The 18,160-nt window shown below is 40.8% G+C and overlaps 1 protein-coding gene across 4 annotated transcripts in view; it reads left to right on the top strand.

Moving 5' to 3' along the window:
- Positions 1-18,160, top strand: part of TMEM131L (transmembrane 131 like) — a 159,728-nt gene that overhangs the window by 103,367 nt on the left and 38,201 nt on the right. For all 4 annotated transcript variants that reach the window (XM_029939886.1, XM_029939876.1, XM_029939895.1 and 1 more), the window contains exons 9-20: positions 378-436; positions 741-849; positions 2,912-3,002; positions 3,494-3,647; positions 4,190-4,360; positions 5,692-5,761; positions 6,807-6,924; positions 8,300-8,441; positions 10,749-10,858; positions 11,871-11,943; positions 14,542-14,669; positions 16,655-16,797. In XM_029939886.1, coding sequence (XP_029795746.1) covers positions 378-436; positions 741-849; positions 2,912-3,002; positions 3,494-3,647; positions 4,190-4,360; positions 5,692-5,761; positions 6,807-6,924; positions 8,300-8,441; positions 10,749-10,858; positions 11,871-11,943; positions 14,542-14,669; positions 16,655-16,797 — 1,368 coding nt within the window. The remainder of the gene's footprint in view (positions 1-377; positions 437-740; positions 850-2,911; positions 3,003-3,493; positions 3,648-4,189; positions 4,361-5,691; positions 5,762-6,806; positions 6,925-8,299; positions 8,442-10,748; positions 10,859-11,870; positions 11,944-14,541; positions 14,670-16,654; positions 16,798-18,160) is intronic.

Here is an 18,160-nt window from a genome sequence, read left to right as displayed (position 1 = left end):
ATACCATATGTTGTCACTCATAGGTCTTAGAGGAAAAACCTAACAGGAGACCATGGGAATGGGAAGGGAGGGGGAAACAGTTGGGGAGAGGGAGTGAGGCAAATATTGAGAGACTTTTGAATGCTGAGCACAAACTGAGGGCTGAAGAGGGAGGGGCGAAGGGGAAGAGGGGGTGATGATCATGGAGAGGGCACTTGTGGGGAAGAGCACTGGGTGTTATATGGAAACCAACTTGGTAATAAACTAATAAAAAAGAAAAGGAAAAACGAGTCCCATTTTCATAGAAATGTATAATGTAGTACTTTAGCTACTATATTAAGGTGTGAGAATGAGATGGCTCTTTGTTTTGATATCATTGCTCTGATTCTTTTGGACAGATGATTCGGCAGTAAACATGTATATATTACATTCAGGAAACAGCCTTATTTGGATACAGGTAAGCTACATAAAGTAAAGTTTTAAACTTATGAGTGTATGTTTAATTGCAGAACATGAATTTTCAGCCACAGATATAGGAACACTTGTCTCATTTCTCTTTTGCTTGAATTTATACCCATTTTGCTTGAACCCACATTAGGATGTAGGTTCTCAGCACCCCCTTCATACTGTCCCAGACACATATGCTGAGCTGTTGCTTTATGTCAGTCTGAATGACTTAGTTCTTTTAACAGAGTTGATTCAAAGTGGATACTCATCCTGCTGAGAATAGTCATGTGGATTTTTATTTTTATTTTTTGTAGGACGTACATCATTTTTCACAGAGAGATGCTCTGTCTTTGCAATTTGAACCAGTACTCCTACCTACTTCTACAACCAACTTTACAAAAATTGCCTCTTTCACTTGCAAAGGTACAGATGTTAAAAAAAATCGGAGATTGTCTTTTTACTTTTGTGATCTGGTTATGATGACACTTCTTTTCTGTGAAATGACTTAGGTTTCACAAAGGTTTTCAGAAAGCGAATAGGGCTTGATTGTAATACTGCAGCCTTAATAGTTCTAAGAGATAGAATGATGGAAAAAAGATTGTTAATGCCACTGTTACTCTGCCACACGTGGGGGTTTTGCATTTAAAGCTTAACCCACTTGGTGATCTGCAAGAGCAGGATGCACATGTGTTTGATGCAGGCGCTGCTTCCGCAGATACGAAGGTGTGCTGCCCGGGTGTGTATCTGTGCAGAGTGCAAGGCAGATCTAGTGAGGGTGAACCCAGTCCTAACTTGGGTTCTTACTTACAGTTACAAAAGAGTTCTGTAAAGAAATGCGAATTGTTTTAAACAGGAAAACATGCCCTACCTCATTTATATTTCTTTAAAAGATTTTTTTAATGTTTTTTTATTTTTGAGAGAAAGAGAGAAAGAGAGAGAGAGAGAGAGAGAGAGAGAGAACGAGAACACAAGCAGGGGAGGGGCAGGAAGAGAGGATCCCAAGCAGGCTCCGTGCTATCAGCACAGAACCTGATGCAGGGTTTGAACTCACGAACTGTGAGATCATGACCTGAGCTGAAGTCAAACACTTGACCAACTGAGCCACCCAGGTGCCCCTTTTTAAATTTGTTTTAAGTTTATTTATTTATTTTGAGAGAGAGAGAGAACACAAGCAGGGGAGGGGCAGAGAGAAGGAGAGACAGAATCCCAAACAGGCTCCTCACCATCAGTGCAGAACCCAATGTGAGTCTCAGATTCACAAATTGTGAGATCATGACCTGAGCCAAGGTCAAGAGTTGGATGCTTAACCGACCGTTGCCACCCAGGCCCCCTGCCTCATTTACGTTTCAAGAAATGTTAATTAAAGCGACAAGTGAGAGAGAGTTTATTACTTAGGTCAATAAAAATTAGAAAAATGTTAATATTCTGTGTTAGTAATGATTTGGAGAAAAAAACCCACATATTTTTGACAAGAGTATTAACCAATGCAGGCTTTTCGGAGGGAAAATTGACAATCTATGAATATTTAAAATGCACATTTATGCTCTTTGATGCTACAGAAAAGTGCACTGTTGTGACAACATTCTTCCCCTGACAGGAGGCTGGCTCAGTTGTAGCGCATTTACAGGAGGGTGTCCTTGGCAGCTGTGAGGCTAGACTTGTAATGCAGACAGTGTGCATACACGTGGTATCCTTTAAAGGGTGTCTGTGTACATGCACGTCACACAGCACTGGATGGATGCTCAGGAATCTGCCAGCAGTCGTTTCCTCCACGATAACGGAGGAGTCAGATAGACTTTATTTTTACATGTTTTGTTAGTGTTTGAATTTTTTTTGGAGGGGGAGCCATATATGTAGCTTAAAAAAACAAAGACTTGAGTATTAATATCAGAGTTAGGAATTCGGTACCAGTGCCTTAATATTAGGACGTAGTTCAGGGCAAGCTTAAAAGTGTTGTGTTGATAGTCCGCAGTGGTTTGGAACGCATTTCCATTCACCCTGTGAAGGTCCTCCTTGCTATTTCGGTTGTCTTCCTTTCTTGCTCATGCCTCCGCGTGCTCCTCTTCACGCCCGCCCCCCCCCTCCCCGGGCTGAATATCATTTTTTTACTTTTGTCCTTTCTGGCAGACCTAAAGACTTTCCTCTTATTTATGGTGAATGCAGATCTTTGTAAAGAGAAGCCATAAAGCATTGACTCTCTCTTTCTCTTTCTCCCAAAGGAAGAAATGAGAGGTTGGTTTAAATAAGGGGTGGGTGGGTCGGTGGGGGCGGTAGACACCAAGTTCTAGAAAATTGGCAGCCAGCCAGCAGAGGAAAAAGATAATGTTTGAGAAAACGTTTTACCATTGATATCTGATGCACTATTTTAATAGAGACTGAAAAGTGAAGTAATTAGAAAGTTATAAATAAAACATACATCTTGTTTTCATTCAGGCGCAATGAAGGAAAAGATGCTTCACATTTATTTCTTTGTCTCTCAAAACAGCTACATCATGTGACGGTGGAATTAAAGATGTGAAGAAAATCAAAAACACTCCAACACTAAAAGCATGTCTCTCTTCTCCTATAGTTCAAGGGTAGGGTGATTCCATTTTCCTTTAAATTATGTGTGTTTAAGTGTTTTTCATCTAGAAATAATTAAAAATATAACTGATGAGGCGTGTATGACTCTCTGGACTTGCCTGGAGACATTAACAGTGCTACCAAGCAGTGGAAGGGCTGACGGCAGAATGGGAGAGGAAGCAGAATGAGTCCAATGATTCCGTTTGCGGAATGGGTTTGGGGTCAGGTGGCCAGGTGTGGGAGAGGAAGAGGAGGCGCGTTTGGGTTTTGTCCTGGCGGCCTGCGTGAGCTGTCTGGGTCCTGGCAGGTCACCTACCCTCTGGCCCTCAGAAACTCCAGCTGTGGGCACGAGAGGTAAAGAAGGCAGCCTCGCAGCTTGCTCCCAGCGCTAACGTTGGTGCTCTGCCGTCTTAGGCTGCTTCTCCTGGCACAACTCGGAGGCATGCTGAGTGCCCGTAGTTGTCGCCCACTCAGGGCTGATTGCATGCACGTCCTGTGTTCACAGGTATTTTAGAATGGACTCCTCTGCAACCCGGTTTCACCTAGAGACTCACGAGAACACTTCAGGAGTTTGGTCAATGTGGTACCTCAACCATTTTGACCGTAGTGTTGTATTAGATGATGTGTTTGTTTCCAAGGAGACCAAGCACATTTTAAAGGTACCTATGGTATTTTTATCCAAGTTTTAGCCTATGTTAATTAAGCTTTAAAGTCAGATACAATGAAATTAATATTTATAAAGTTTAATTTTTCTTCTGATTTTTAAAGCAAGTATTTTTAATGGTTTCGGAATTACTTCTAAGATTGATTTATTTTTTTAAACTATCATTCAAGGAACACAGAGGGAGCCAGGTATACTCTTAAAGGATATTTGCTCTTACCGTTATTCAGAAATGTTATAACGTATGGTTTATGCTCAAAAGATTGTATTTATTAAAGATAAGCCTGATTAGTGACAAAATAGACTTCCTCAAAATATTTCCCATGAAAAGTTCAAGATTACTTTTGTGAAATTAAAACTGTAGCATATGAGACATTTAGAACCTATCATTTATCTGAAAATATTTCCATCTTTGAGCTGGAAATAGTTGAGTAAATTCTGTTTTTGAAAGTACAAAAGAACTTTAGTATCATATTTATAATGGTTTCAGTCATAATTAGTGTTAGGAAAAGTAATTTCTCTTGCTTTTTTTCTTTTTAGATTCTGAATTTCACTGGCCCTTTATTTCTACCTCCAGGCTGTTGGAATATATTTTCTTTGAAACTTGCTGTTAAAGACATTGCCATAAATCTATTCACCAATGTATTTTTGACTACAAACATAGGTGCTGTTTTTGCAATACCTCTACACATTTACTCAGCGCCGACCAAGGTATTGTTGACAATACTATGTGTTATAATTTTCATATTAATTACTGGTTATATTTATCAACTTACCTTATGGGGCTTGGGTGTTATTGGCTGAGTTAAACTCATGTTCTTTAAGACTATCTCAGAAATATAACAGATATTACCAGGCCAATCTTAGATTGTCATTTGTTTAGATATGGAACTCTTTATTTGGAAAGGGTTTCCATTTTTCATAAAGTAATTTGAGGTTCTCAAATAAAATAAGGTGTCACAAGTAGAATAATCTCATTTTCATTTATTTCCAAAATGTGTAGCGCAAGGAGAATGTGCTTGCTATAGAAAGCACAGTTGAGCTTTTAGTGCATCCTAGCAATGAATTCAAATAAACTAGATGGTTCAGTGCTGTAGTTAGACCTCTGGTAAGTGAGGCTTGGTTGCTGGTAGTTCTTCCATTTCCTCAGGGGACCAAATCTAAAGCCTGGAAGGGTTCACAGTTAAAATGCTTTCTAAAATCTGGGTAAACCATATTCAATTTAGGTCTTACCTTAAACATGTCTCATTTTTTTCTTAATGTTTATTTATTTCCATTTGGTTACGTTATTGCTTCTTTTTGATCCAAGCTATTCTGTATAATGCTGGGTTCTAATTTTTCACTATGAGACATTCATGCAACCATCTTTATAATTTTTCTCACTTATTAGCCTTGGTGTTTCATTAGGTAGAAATGCCTCATGCTTAGCTGTAGGCTCACAGGTACAACCTCTAAAATCAAACTACACATGTAAGGTTAATTCCATCCATCTGTATTTCGAGCTGGGGAGATTTCCTAGAAGTTTCCTTCTTCCGATCAAGAGACTCGTATTAAGAAGAGCGCCCTGTGGAAGTAGGCAGGTTTCATGTGTGTGTAGAAGTAGCAAGTCTGTGCTTTCCCAACCTGTAGAAAGTGGAACATCAACTTAAATGTTCAGAGTGGCTTAGGAGTTACTGTAGATTGGTATGCTGTTTTTCAGAGGATTCCAGTTCTGTTTTTGCTTTGTTTAAAACCTATCGGGACCGTCCTGAGAGTAACCTCTAACTCAGGAGGCAGCTTTGTGTCTTTGGGGCCCATGGATCATCACTGTGGGCATCAATGATTGTGCAGAATCCACTGCTGTGATCCTTCCTGGGAGAGACCATTCAGGGCTCTCGTTCAGGGAGAAGGAAAGCCAAGAATTCGTTTTCTCATTGTTTGGCTTCTGGTTAAAGAGAAATTCACTGAGGTGGAGGCCAATGTCTGCTTCGCATTTGAGTGCATTAGGATTTTTATGCTTAGTGTTGTGTTTTAAGTTATTCATATATTACTTTTCAATCTAGGAAGGGAGTCTGGGTTTTGAAGTGATAGCACATTGTGGCATGCATTATTTCATGGGAAAATCAAAAACAGGTAAGTATTTTACCCTTAGGCTTTCTGTAGAACTCTAGTTTGGGGTTGGGTGGGAAATAGTGAGGAAAAATAGCATTTGTACATGCAATAATTGGTCCTGTAAATATAACTGTATCATATTATATTTTTAAAGAGCATGCTCATTCACAGAATGACTTGAAATTCTTAGGAATCCTCCAAAAACACCTGAGGTACTTGTATAAATAATGTCCCCTTAAGTAGCTTGAACTTTTGTTAGGGTTTTTTTTTTCCCCAAACACATCATTTGATGGTCACAGCAACCTTGTGTCCAGGAAAAGTTGGAAGATTCTGGTTCATTTATAAAAGGGCTGACTCCAAGTTAATAAGCATAACCTGGAATTGTGTTTGAAGACTTAGGTCATAGGAGCATAAACATCTTCCAGGGGGTACTTGCTGTTATGTGAGATCAAATGCTATGGTGTTGATACAGAAGCTCTTTCTAGCCCTTGCCCTAAAATTTTGATTTATTAAAATATTTAATGTAAGGGGACTGTTTCAGTATAGAGATTTCCTTGAGGAGACGGCCCCGTTCTCCTCTTGGTACACTCTTCAGCACAGACAGGACAGAACAGATAAATAGAGAGGGCGCAGTGAACAGTTTGTAAATGTGCGCACGCACCTTCTCCAGGCCTGGTCTGTGCCCTTCTCGGGGGGACTGTTTGTCCCTCAGCACTGATCAGAGTCACCCCAAGCGTCAGATGCTTACAGGGAAGCAGTGTAGCCTGTTAGATGGACAGCTGTTACAATGTTCCAAGTATCAGGCTGTATTCATGAGCCATGTGTCTTTTATGTTCTTACCTTTACATGATTCGATTTGGTTTTGTTTTATACATGTTTGTTTGATTTGATGTATCATTTGCCATTGAGTTAGAGGGATCCTAGGAAAGTCAGAGGACAGGGTGGGGGTCGGTGTTTAGGATTTGACAGCTCTCTCAGTTTGAGAAGTTTGGCAGCCCTTGGCATTCTTTACTAATTGAGTTGTATTTTCTACAAATCTAAATATTGAATCTGATCTAACTTTTAGAAAATCCTAATTGGGAAGGGAGTCTTTCTTTGGATCGGTCTACCTGGGATGTGGATTCGGAGCTTGCCAATAAATTGTATGAAAGATGGAAGAAGTTTAGAAATGGTGACGGCTGCAAGTATGTCCTCACCTTCCTTGTCTCTTTTACGTGGCCCTGGGGAGACACTTGAAGTGAAGTTGCAGGACTGAGTTTTTCATAATTGATATTTCTCTTCAGCCTTTTACTTTGACACATGTCCAACCTCAGAAAAGTTGCAACTGGAGTACAGTGAATACTCAAATGTTCCTCAACTGTTTTCAACCAGTTGTTCACATTTTGCCACTTGTGCTTTATTTCTCTCTTGACCTCTACACCTTTGTACACACGCATTTTCTTTGTGCTGAGTCATTGGAAAGTAAGCTGTAGCTATCATACCTCAACCCTCAATGCTTGATTACGAAATCATTTATGTCCCAAGGAGAATATTCTCCTACATAGAACTACACTACCATTCCATACCCAGCAAATTTAACATTGATACAGTGACATAGTATACAGTCTGTATTGAAATGTCTCTGTTTGACTCACTAATATCCATTATGGCTGTCTTTTTCTTTTTCCTTTAAATCCAGGATCCATTCAAGGATCATGCATTGAATTGGGTTGTTACGTTTTCTTCATTTCCTTTAGACTCATGTCCCTACTTTTCTACATCTCTCAGAATGCTGACATTGTAGAGTGTCCTACCCAGTTGGCTTACAGAACCTTCAGCATTGTGGGGCTTTTGGATTGCTTCCTCAGGTTTACATTCATGTCAAACACTTTGGGAAGGGTGCTGATTACTTGGTTGGTACTGTGTCCTTGTCACTGCATCACCTCAGAAGGGACGGATGTCAGTTTGTCCCATTGTCGGTGTTGCTAAGTTGAATCATTTGACTGCCCCCATTGTACATGTGACAGCTCTCTCTCCATTGTAGATGAATTTTTTCTTTAATAAATAATTATTAAAAATTAATAAGTAATATATGCTGATAATTTGAGATCATACAAATTTGTGTTCTCTAAGAACATTTTACCCAGTCCACTAATAATCCTTGCCTAGATCTGTTATTAGAATGATGGCTGCAAAACAGTGATGTTTCTGATTATTCTGTTCATTCTGCATTCTTTTTGAGCATCACTATGGATTCTTTGTTCATTACCACAATATACCATCAGTATCTTTTTTTGATTCTAAATTGTCCCATACTCGGCTGATGGGAGCCCCTCCAGGCTGGCTCGTGGGTCCCTTAGACATTCCCCTTATTCTCTGAGCACTTCCTTGCTTTCTAATAAAACTGCACACTCCAGCATGATTTGCACTCTCTCTTCCCCAGACCCAGGATACCCAGAATAAGTTTCTTTTGTCTGAGAACCCTTGTTCCTTTTAGTGGGAGTGATAATTAGTGATTTCCTTTGTTGTTAATGTCAAAATTATTTTTCAAAATAATTTCTTTCTTTGTGAATTACACAGGAGGACTGTTTTAGGCATGACTCGATTTGGTCGCTTGAAGAAATCCAAGGAGTCCGAATTCTTTGTCTCTTATCTGCCTCGTTTGATCGCAGAGCCTGGCCTCGTGGTAAACTTCAGCGCAACTGCCCTGAGGAGTAGCGTGGTGAGGATTGTGTGTCTCCTTGTCAGTGACTTTCCTCCCCCCAACCCCACCGGCTCTTGGGTTTTTAAGTTATCAGAGTCTTTCCACCTTGAGGATACCATTCTAGAACCAAAGTTAATTTAAATTCATTTTAAGTGACACACATATGCTGTTCAGTGCACTTAGCAGGGAGGTGTCAGAAGAAACAAAATAAGGAGTAAACTCAAAACAGACTGAAAGTGCATGAAAGAAATACATTTTCTGAAATTTATTTTCAGTTCACAGTCTGTCAAGAAAGTGTTCACTGTGAATATCAGAGAAAATCTTTTTTTTAAGATTTTATCATTTTTAAATTATTTAAAAATTTTTTTTTATTTTTTTATTTTTAGAGAGAGAATGAGAGTGGGGGAGACGGGCAGTGGGGTTTGGAAGAGGGAGCCTTTAAGCAGGTTCCATGCTGAGTCTGGAGCCCAACATAGGGCTCAATCTCATGACCCTGAGATCATGACCTGAGCTGAGAGCAAGAGTTGGATGCTCAGCCAGTGAGCCACCCAGGCACCCCAGTATCTTTTTTTAAAGTAATCTCTATACTTTAAAAAATCTCTACTCAAACTTACAACCCTGAGATCAGGAGTCTCAGTGCTGTGCTGACTGAGCCAGCCAGGAGCCCACCACAGCGAGAATCCTACTGTCATAGCTTACATAGCAGTTAGCCTGTTTCATAGTGAGGAGCTCGAAGGAGAGAATTCCAAAGCTGATGCAGTAGCAGAGGGATCCGTCAAGGGCCCGGGCTCTGTGTGGGACTCTCTGTCCTCCCTGTGCTGACTTCCTCCCTTGGGTGTGCTCCCTTGATGAGCTGGGGAGGCAGGAGCAAAGCAAAGGCACGGAAGCCACCCCAGCAGACTTCCATGTATGTGTCAAGTCTCATTGTCAAAGAGCTGCATCACATGTGGTCCGGGTGATGATTTTACCCTTCATGAGGTGCTCACTGCATTTCTTAGAAGTGCCATCTGAAGACTATTTTTAAAATATTTTTGTTTTGTGGGGCACCTGGGTGGCTCAGTCGGTTGAGTGTGAGACTTCAGCTCAGGTCATGATCTCACAGCTTGTGGGTTCGTGCCCCACGTTGGGCTTTGTGCTGACAGCCAGGAGCCTGCTTGGTCTTCTCTTTCTCTCCCTCTGTCTCTGCCCCTCCCCTGCTCATGCTCTCTCTCTCTCTTTCTCTCTCTCAAAAATAAACATTAAAAATTTTTTATTTTGAAATAATTTCAAGTTAAAAGTTGTAAAAATAGTACTAAGAACTCCTGGTCACCTTTCACAAAGATTCAGTTTTTTATGTTTGCCACATCTGCTTTATCATTCCTTTTCTCTCTCTTTGCACACACACACCACACACTTTTTTTTTTAAATTTTTATTTTATTTTTGAGAGAGAAAGAGCATGAACAGGGGAGGGGCAGAGAGAGAGAGAAAGAGACACAGAATCTGAAGCAGGCTCCAGGATCCAGGCTGTCAGCACAGAGCCTGACACAGGGCTTGAACCCATGAACCGTGAGATCATGACCTGAGCCCAAGATGAACACTTAACCAACTGAGCCACCCAGGCTCTCCATACCATACACCTTTTTACGAGCCATTTGAGAGTGTTACATGCTATGCCCTCCCCCCTTACTTCTACTTCATTGTGAGTTTCCTAAGAACAGAAGCATCTTCTCACATACCAAAGCGTATTTATTAAAATTGGATGTGATATTCATCATAATAATGTTATCTCATCTGCAGTCTATATTCAGAATTTCCCAGTTATTCCACTCACAATCTTTATGGCAGGTTTTTTTTACCCCTCAGCTCCGGATCTTGCATTGCATGATCATTATCATCACATTTTATCTTCCTTAGCCTTCTCTTTCTTTATTAAAAATTTTTAAATATTTATTTATTTTTGAGAGAAAGAGACAGACCGACTGTGAGCGGGGGGAGGGGCAGAGAGAGATGGAGACACAGAATCTGAAGCCGGCTCCAGGCTCGGAGCTGTCAGCACAGAGCCCGACGCAGGGCTTGAACTCATGAACTGTGAGATCATGACCTGAGCCAGAGTCAGATGCTTAAGAAACTGAGCCACCCAGGGGCCCCTTCCTCAGCCTTCTCTTGCCTCACATAGCAGAGATGTTGTTGAAGCAAGCAGGCCATTTATTTTCTAGAATGTCCCTCGATTTGATTTGCATGATGGTTCCCATGATTAGATTCAGGTTGTGAATTTTTGGCGGGATTATCTCTGGAGCGACGCCATGTCTTCCCTGGGGTTTTGATTTTCCTTTCCCCGATTCCAGGTGAAGTACTTCGTGGTGAAGAACCCTTCCTCTTGGCCGGTCTCCTTGCAGCTCCTGCCTCTCTCCTTGTATCCTACGCCCGAGGCTGTGGTGCGCCTGCTCCACAAATGGTAAAGCCCCCAGTCGGTGAAGACTTTCTGAGAGCATTTGGGAAATACTGTTAAGGCTCAGAGTTATTCAGAGTCCTTCACGTCTTTCACCCTGAAACTGTATGTGGGTGTACGCAGTATTAGCCCCATCCCCGCACACCCAGCTCCTGGGGACATACAACCTGATGGAAATTGCCACCTCTCTCTGTTATGTGGTGTCTTCAGCATGCCTGGCTCAAGGCCGGCTCCCAGCAGAACCTGACTCTCTTCTGTCAGGGAGTCTTTACAGCTGAGCTTATTTCCCACATGTATGCCTCACATTCAGAATCTAAATCACAGAGATCTCTGGGCAACATGAGAAATGAGTTCAGTGTTTTAGTACATTTTAAACTCGTGTTAAAAAAAGAAAAGATGATCGGTTTTAAATTTTTTTTAGTCCATGTCTGTTATGTCTTATTTTCACAAAGCAGTCACAGTTTCACTTAGACTGCTTACCTCTTTGGCTTAGTAGAATCTCCCCTTACCCCAGGGTTTCTTGCTTCAGACTATTGGCATTTTGGACAAGGTGATTTTCTGTTTGGGGGAGGAGGGGCTGTTGCGTGTTTCAGAGGGTGGTTGGCAGCGTCCCTGGCTTCTAACCTATAGGTGCCGGTAGAACCTCCCCAGCTGCGGTAAGCAGAAATGTCTCCAGACATTGCCACATGTCCACCGGGAGATGAACTTGTCCTTGGTTGAGAGTCACTTCCTATCAGGTTCCACATGAACTGTTTGGAGGAAAAATAAATTGCTTTATATTTAGAGCTGTTGTCACCATATGCTTCTTTACATTCTCTGCTGCCAAAGTCATTCATTCAGCGGTATATTGAGCGCTTCCAGTATGCTCAGGACAGTGCAGGGGGCTGGGGTGCAGTGGTGACAGGATGGGATGAACTGTCAAATACATGTGCTCACATAATCTGTATATGTGCACACGTGCATTCTTTCTTTATTGGCAATCTGAATGTTATTTCAAACATTTTTTTTTCCTTTATAGGTTTGGCACCGATATGCAAATGATTAATTTCACAACTGGTGAATTCCAGCTCACCAAAGCTTGCCCTTACCGGGTAGGATGTCCTCTTTAAATAGAAAAAGAATGTGACAAACCATACACATAGCATATGGCTGCATTGAGTTATGTTTCAAGTGACTGTACATTATATATGTGGCTGTCTTCTATATTCTAGGCATCAAGTATACATAGCAGATTTTTCCCATTAACGAATGCACCAAGAGCCCATGGTTCATGGTAGCCTGCAAATCATTTTAATTTGACAGTTTAGATTCATGTGAGTGAAGAAATAACAATTGAATCGGGGCTATGTAGAAAACCATAAATCGGAATTTACAATTCTCTTTTAGATTTCCCATCAATTTTTTTTAAGGTGACATAAGGTAAAGATACACCTAAAAAAAATCTTCTCCTACTAAACTGGCTTCATGTTTTTCTCAGTCACCCAGTTTCTGTGATGTTCACATCATCTGTAAAAAAGGATTTTTCTGAAATTCTTAAGCCTCTGGGCACTCATGAGGTCTTGCACAAATACTCAGGAGGAGGAGTAAACATGTCACGTGGAGAGGAGGCTGTTCTGGGACTTGGCAGCCTTGTTTCTGAGTTTCCACTCAGTAGTTCTGTGGCTCTTTGTATGGAGCCGAGAGTTTTCCTTACAAGTATCCTGCGAGATCTAGTCAGATGCAGAGCATCTGTTAAAAAAATACAGCCACACACGTCAGCACACATAGGCATACAGCTGTATTTCTCACACACACACACACACACACACACACACACACACAGGAATGCTTTGGGTATTTTCTTTTTCTCCACACTTATCCCTCCAAAGATGGACTGTTGGCAGAAAGAGGGAGATCAAATAACCTCCAACTAAGAGTTAAAACTCAGCAAAGCAAGTTTTTAGATGCATTTTGAACAGAGACTTATAATAGGAAACAGATTACAGCAAATGTCCCTTTCTCTTTGTAAGTGGTTTAGGCAGCAGCACGGTCTTGGTTTTGTTAGCAAAACCTCTGTGCATTCCCTCTGGTTCTCCTCTCCACTGAGCAGGCTCCCAGGGCTGTTAGAGATCGGGTAGTCCAGAATACTGAAAGATCATTTGCCCCACTGGTGTTGAATCGTGTGTAACTTGGAATTCCCAAATAATAATGCCAACTTTCTTTTACATATAAACGTTCTATTCAGATTTCAACAAATGCTGCAGCTCGGTTGGAAAAAGCTTTTCATGTGTGATCAAAGGTTTCTCCCAAGAATATTACACGTTTTGTGATAAGAGACACCATTACTATTGTGAACTTGTTACATTGACAAAAATAGTATCAATGCCTTTGAGATGCTTAAAAGTTTAATTCAAGAGTCTTCTTGGAACTCTTTGTTAGGCAAAGGATGGCACCCATATTTATGATGTTGGTTTGCTTTTAGAAATGTAGTTCCTTCAGTTAAAAGCAGGGGGAATTAGACGGTCAGGGTTTTTAGTCCAGGCTCTTAACGTGTGCCAGCTGTGTGACCCAAGGCAGGTTCTTGCCCTCTCTACAGCCTCCTCTCTCTCACTCATAATAATGTTTGAAGATTCAGTAAGGTTTATGGAATGCTTAACATTTTATAGACCTATCATATTCCAGTGCCTGGCATAGAAGAACTATTTAATAAGTGATGCAGTTGTTATTACAGGTTTAAAAAAAAGTTTGTTTATTTTGAGAGAGAGAAGGAGTCTCAAGCAGACTCTGCGCTGTCAGTGTGGGGCTCGAGATCATGACCTGAGCCGAGATCAAGAGTCGGGTGCTTTAATCAACTGAGCCACCCAGAGACTCCATGTTATTATTATAGTTTTAATACTAAAAATCAGTTTTATCCAATACTTATATTAGATATATATAAAGCAAGGACTCTCCCTTCCTGAAGTTTATAGTTCTAATGAAAATGAGTCAAATATGGTCACTATTTCTTCTCAAAGGTAGCATGGGGAGATCCTAGCAACAATTGCAGGATAAAACAAATAAAAACCAAGACTGCAGAAAAGAGAAATATTACCATGCGGATCATATGATTATAGCACTGAGAAATTAATAAGTTGTTTTTAGTGAGAAGGAGCTGGAGAAAAACCATGGAAAGAGGAAAAATAGATGGAGAACTCAGCCTTGAATACTAGATTTAGAACACAAAATTTAGTCAGAGAACAAGATCTTGGGAAAAATAAAGGAGCTTGTGAATAAATGCAGCTCTTTCGCCTGAGTGGAGAGACTGACTATAATAAAGATGGTTTCTGTATAAACCTAAGCCGGTGTTGAAGATAGGGCTGTGGAGCAGTGGATGGGTGTTGGGTCAGAGGCCCACAGCATTCAAGCAGAGACTATTTGGTTTGCAGTCAGCATCTTGGCAGAGAGGGCCGGTGCGGCCGCAGCTCCCATCTGGGCCAGGAAGCAAATCCGCCTCTGCAGCGTCCCTGCAGGGCTGCCCGCGGCCTCTGCCTGCCTTCTCAGCCCTGGCTCGGGAACCATTGATCCGTGTGAACCCAGGTTCAGCGGGTTGATTGGGGTAGTCCAATCTGGACATTTAAAGAAGAGAATCATGTTTATAGCCTAAAATGCATGTAATAGAGACGGAAGCTTGCTTCACAGGAATCATTTCACTGCATGTATTACATCTGCAGGGCATGCCTTCTGAGGAATCCAAGCTTGGCATCCTCCACTTACATTTGCAGCCTCTGGAGATGAAAAGGGTTGGTGTAGTTTTCACGCCAGCTGACTACGGAAAAGTTACCTCACTCATACTAGTCCGGTAGGTGTGTCCCTGTCATGGAGCCTGTTTCTTTCTCTCTGACTCGTCTGTCCAAGTCTCTTTCTCTCAGGAATACGTAACCTCTATTTATTTTTTACTTATAAGTGTTTATCTTTGAAAGAGAGACAGAGTGCAAGCAGGGAAGGGGTAGAGAAAGAGGGAGACATGGAATCTGAAGCAGGCTCCATGAGCACAGAGCCCAACACAGGGGTCGAACTCATGAACTGTGAGATCATGACCTGAGTTGAAGTGGGGCAGTTCACTGACTGAGCCACCCAGGCACCTCAGGAATACGTAATCCCTTTAGCTAAGAGTCGACGTTCACCTCCTGGTCAGGCCTTCAGGATGGGGCTGTGTTGCACAGGAGGGAGAGGAGAGGCTACGTGAGGCTCCACACCTACCCTGTCCTCTTGTTTCGCACCTTGTGTGCCCTCCTCTCTCACAGCCGCAGGACATTGTGCTCGGCATCTCATCTGCTGCCGTCATCAAGGGCGGGACGCACAGAGAAATGCAGACATGCACACACATGTCCTGCTCTGTTCCGAGCTCAGAAAAATAAGTGAAACACTTCTGGACAATGGACTAAGGACTGTTGAGCCCGTTCCCTTTTTTCCCCCCTTCTTTTTCTTTCTTTTAAATGACAGTTGTTGTTACATTTAAGCAGCTAAATGTTTTTCATTATGTTTTTTCATCTTTAGATAGTCTTTATTGAGAGTCTTCTTTCAGAAATTTACAGTAAATAGATCTATGTTGAAGCTCTCTGCATTGGTGAGACGTCTAGCACTAATTTTCAACAAATGACATTTTAGTTACTTTCTAGAGCTTTCCTAGTATCAGATCAGCTGGCAAAGACTTTCTTATTCTGGACTTCCTTTAACATTCCACAAGAGTTTGTTTTTCTGCAAGTAAATGCTCTGAAAAAGAAAATGTATTCAAGTTTTTAAAAGAGTTTGTTCTATGAAGCAGTTTCATTGAAACTCCTACTGCTCTGTCAACAGCGTCTTTCTTTTAAAACTCATTCTCTGTGGAAGTAGTAAAGTCCTGGGAAGTGCAGAGAAATACTTTACCTCATCCCAGGCTAGCCTCCAGAAGAAAGCCTAAATTAGTTAACTTTTAATGTTTCTATGTTGAAAAAATACAGTAGTTTTCTGTAAATAATATCAGTCATCTAATATAACTTAAAGGCTTTTAAATGGTTAAAGATTCTTAAACCTTTAGATAAAGATATAAAGGTCTTGGTGTATTTTGCATAACTCGGAATGTTTTCTCAGCTTCTGTCGTATTTACATTAATGATAACTGGCTTTCACTCCAGTCTGCACCTTTTAAACATCTACTCCATTTAACATTTTTGTCCTAGGAGTCATGATATCAGTAAATGAAAAGGCAGAAGCTAGTCTGAATTTCTGTTTGATGACTAAAGACTTGAGTAGATCTATGTCATTTTGTGGGGTGACATTATAAATTGTTGGTTCAGAAGAAACAGTAGGATTTTATTTCTAGAATTATCCCTAAGGCAAAATCTCATAGTCACCATTACTATGAAACTCCTTAATTCACCTTGCGAATAGTTTTTATCAGTCTAAATTTGTTAATATTTCTCTGAGGCCCCTGCTTTATCTTTCCAGTTTGTTTTGCTTTTTTTTTGTTTTTGTTTTTGTTTTTGTTTTGCTCTTGCAGGTCTGATCACCACCATGGTGGCGGATTATTAGCAAACCATGGCTTCGCATTCTGGGGCTGAGGCAGGAGAGATCACGAGCACTCACTCGTTTTTGCCATAGCTTGCCTGGGCTCTTCTGAGCCCTTTGGCAGCTTCAGTTGCCCGTGAATACCCTCTGATTCCAGGAGATGCCACACTATTTAAATTGATTTTCCCTTTCAAACCCTTACAGCTGTTCTGGCTAACTCAGACTGTTTGAGTCCAAGCGCACTGTATCTTGTGACTGTGTTGCCATGACTTTGTATTTGTATGTGCTGCCCTGATAGGAACAACCTGACTGTTATCGACATGATTGGCGTGGAAGGGTTTGGAGCAAGAGAGTTACTGAAAGTGGGCGGAAGGCTTCCTGGTGCAGGAGGTTCTCTCCGGTTCAAGGTGCCCGAGTCCACGCTGATGGACTGCCGGCGACGTGAGTTCGTGCGTGTGGCACTCGGGTGGGAAAGGCTTGGTGCTAAAGCCGAGAGTAAAAGAGATTCTATAAGAAGATTCTTTTTAAAATTTATAGTCAATTCATTGCATTGATGCAGATAATTGAATTGGGCAAACATTTGAGCGTTACTTTAGAAAATAGCCTTAGATATCTAACCCAATTTAATACCTATATAAAAGTGTAATTGCTGGATTATCAGTACAGTGTCAAATACTTAAATAGTAAGAGCTACATCATCATTTAAAAAATCACACCAAAATGCCAAATGGAGAGAAGACGAAAGATCTCTGTGCAGTAATGGAAATGCTGCCGTCTGTGCCATCTGGCGCGGCAGACACCAGCCCTGGTGGTTAACGAGCGCTTAAAAATATAGCTCGTGTGACTGAGAAAAGCAGTTTTTAAATTTACTTAATTTTAATTTAAAGTCACCGTGTATGTCTGGTGGCTACTGTATTAGACATAGAAGATTTAGAAATTTTCCTAAATGTTCCATATTTACAAACTGTATATGTATTTAAGTTAAATGCTTTTAAATTATTTACATTAGTTTTAAGAACTTCCTCAGGAACTAAAAGAAAAATCAAACAATAGATATAAAATGTTTTTGGTAAATTCTGTCCTGTTTCCTGTTATTATTTTGAATTGCTGGAACACACTGAAAGCATTTTAGTAGCACTGTGCTTCCAATGGAGAAATCTGATGAGCGAAAACTATTGGATAATTTTTTAGCACTATTTCATGCCTCATCGGAATTTTTTAAAGAAAACTATGCTAAATGAGCATTGAATTTGAAGAGATTTGCTAACCATTTGTATTCAGCATTCATCACATTCATTTTTTCATTCATTCAGTAATTTAGAGTTGACCTTGAAAGCTAGAATTAAGGAGTATTATTAAAGCTATAGAACTAGATATTAGTCCTTATATAGAAAAGATATTGGGTTATAAATTTATAGGAATAATTTAAAATTGTGGTAATTCTTTTTTAAACTCCCTATATAAAATGTGCCCTCATTTTTTTTGCAGGGACTTAGCAACTTACTTCCTCTGAATGTAGTGGGTGTGTTTCTAGAAGCACACACTTGCTCTTAACTGGTCCCTGTTCAGTGTGAGGATCCCAGGAGCAAAGTGTGCATGGTGGTTAGGGATATCCAAACTATTTGGCTTCTGAAAAGAATAAACTTCTAACCTAACCTTTTAAAAAAAAACATTTTTTAAAGTTTGTTTATATTTAGAGAGAGAATGTGTGTGAGCATGTGCACTGGAGGGGCAGAGAGAGAGAGAGGAGAGAGAGAGAGAATCCCACATAGGCTCCACACTGTCAGCACAGAGCCTGACGTGG

The sequence above is a fragment of the Suricata suricatta genome, chromosome 1, assembly GCF_006229205.1.
Source record: "Suricata suricatta isolate VVHF042 chromosome 1, meerkat_22Aug2017_6uvM2_HiC, whole genome shotgun sequence".
Classification (NCBI taxonomy): domain Eukaryota; kingdom Metazoa; phylum Chordata; class Mammalia; order Carnivora; family Herpestidae; genus Suricata; species Suricata suricatta.
The sequence above is the reverse complement of the archived record's forward strand: the minus strand, read 5'-3'. Positions and strand labels throughout refer to the sequence as shown.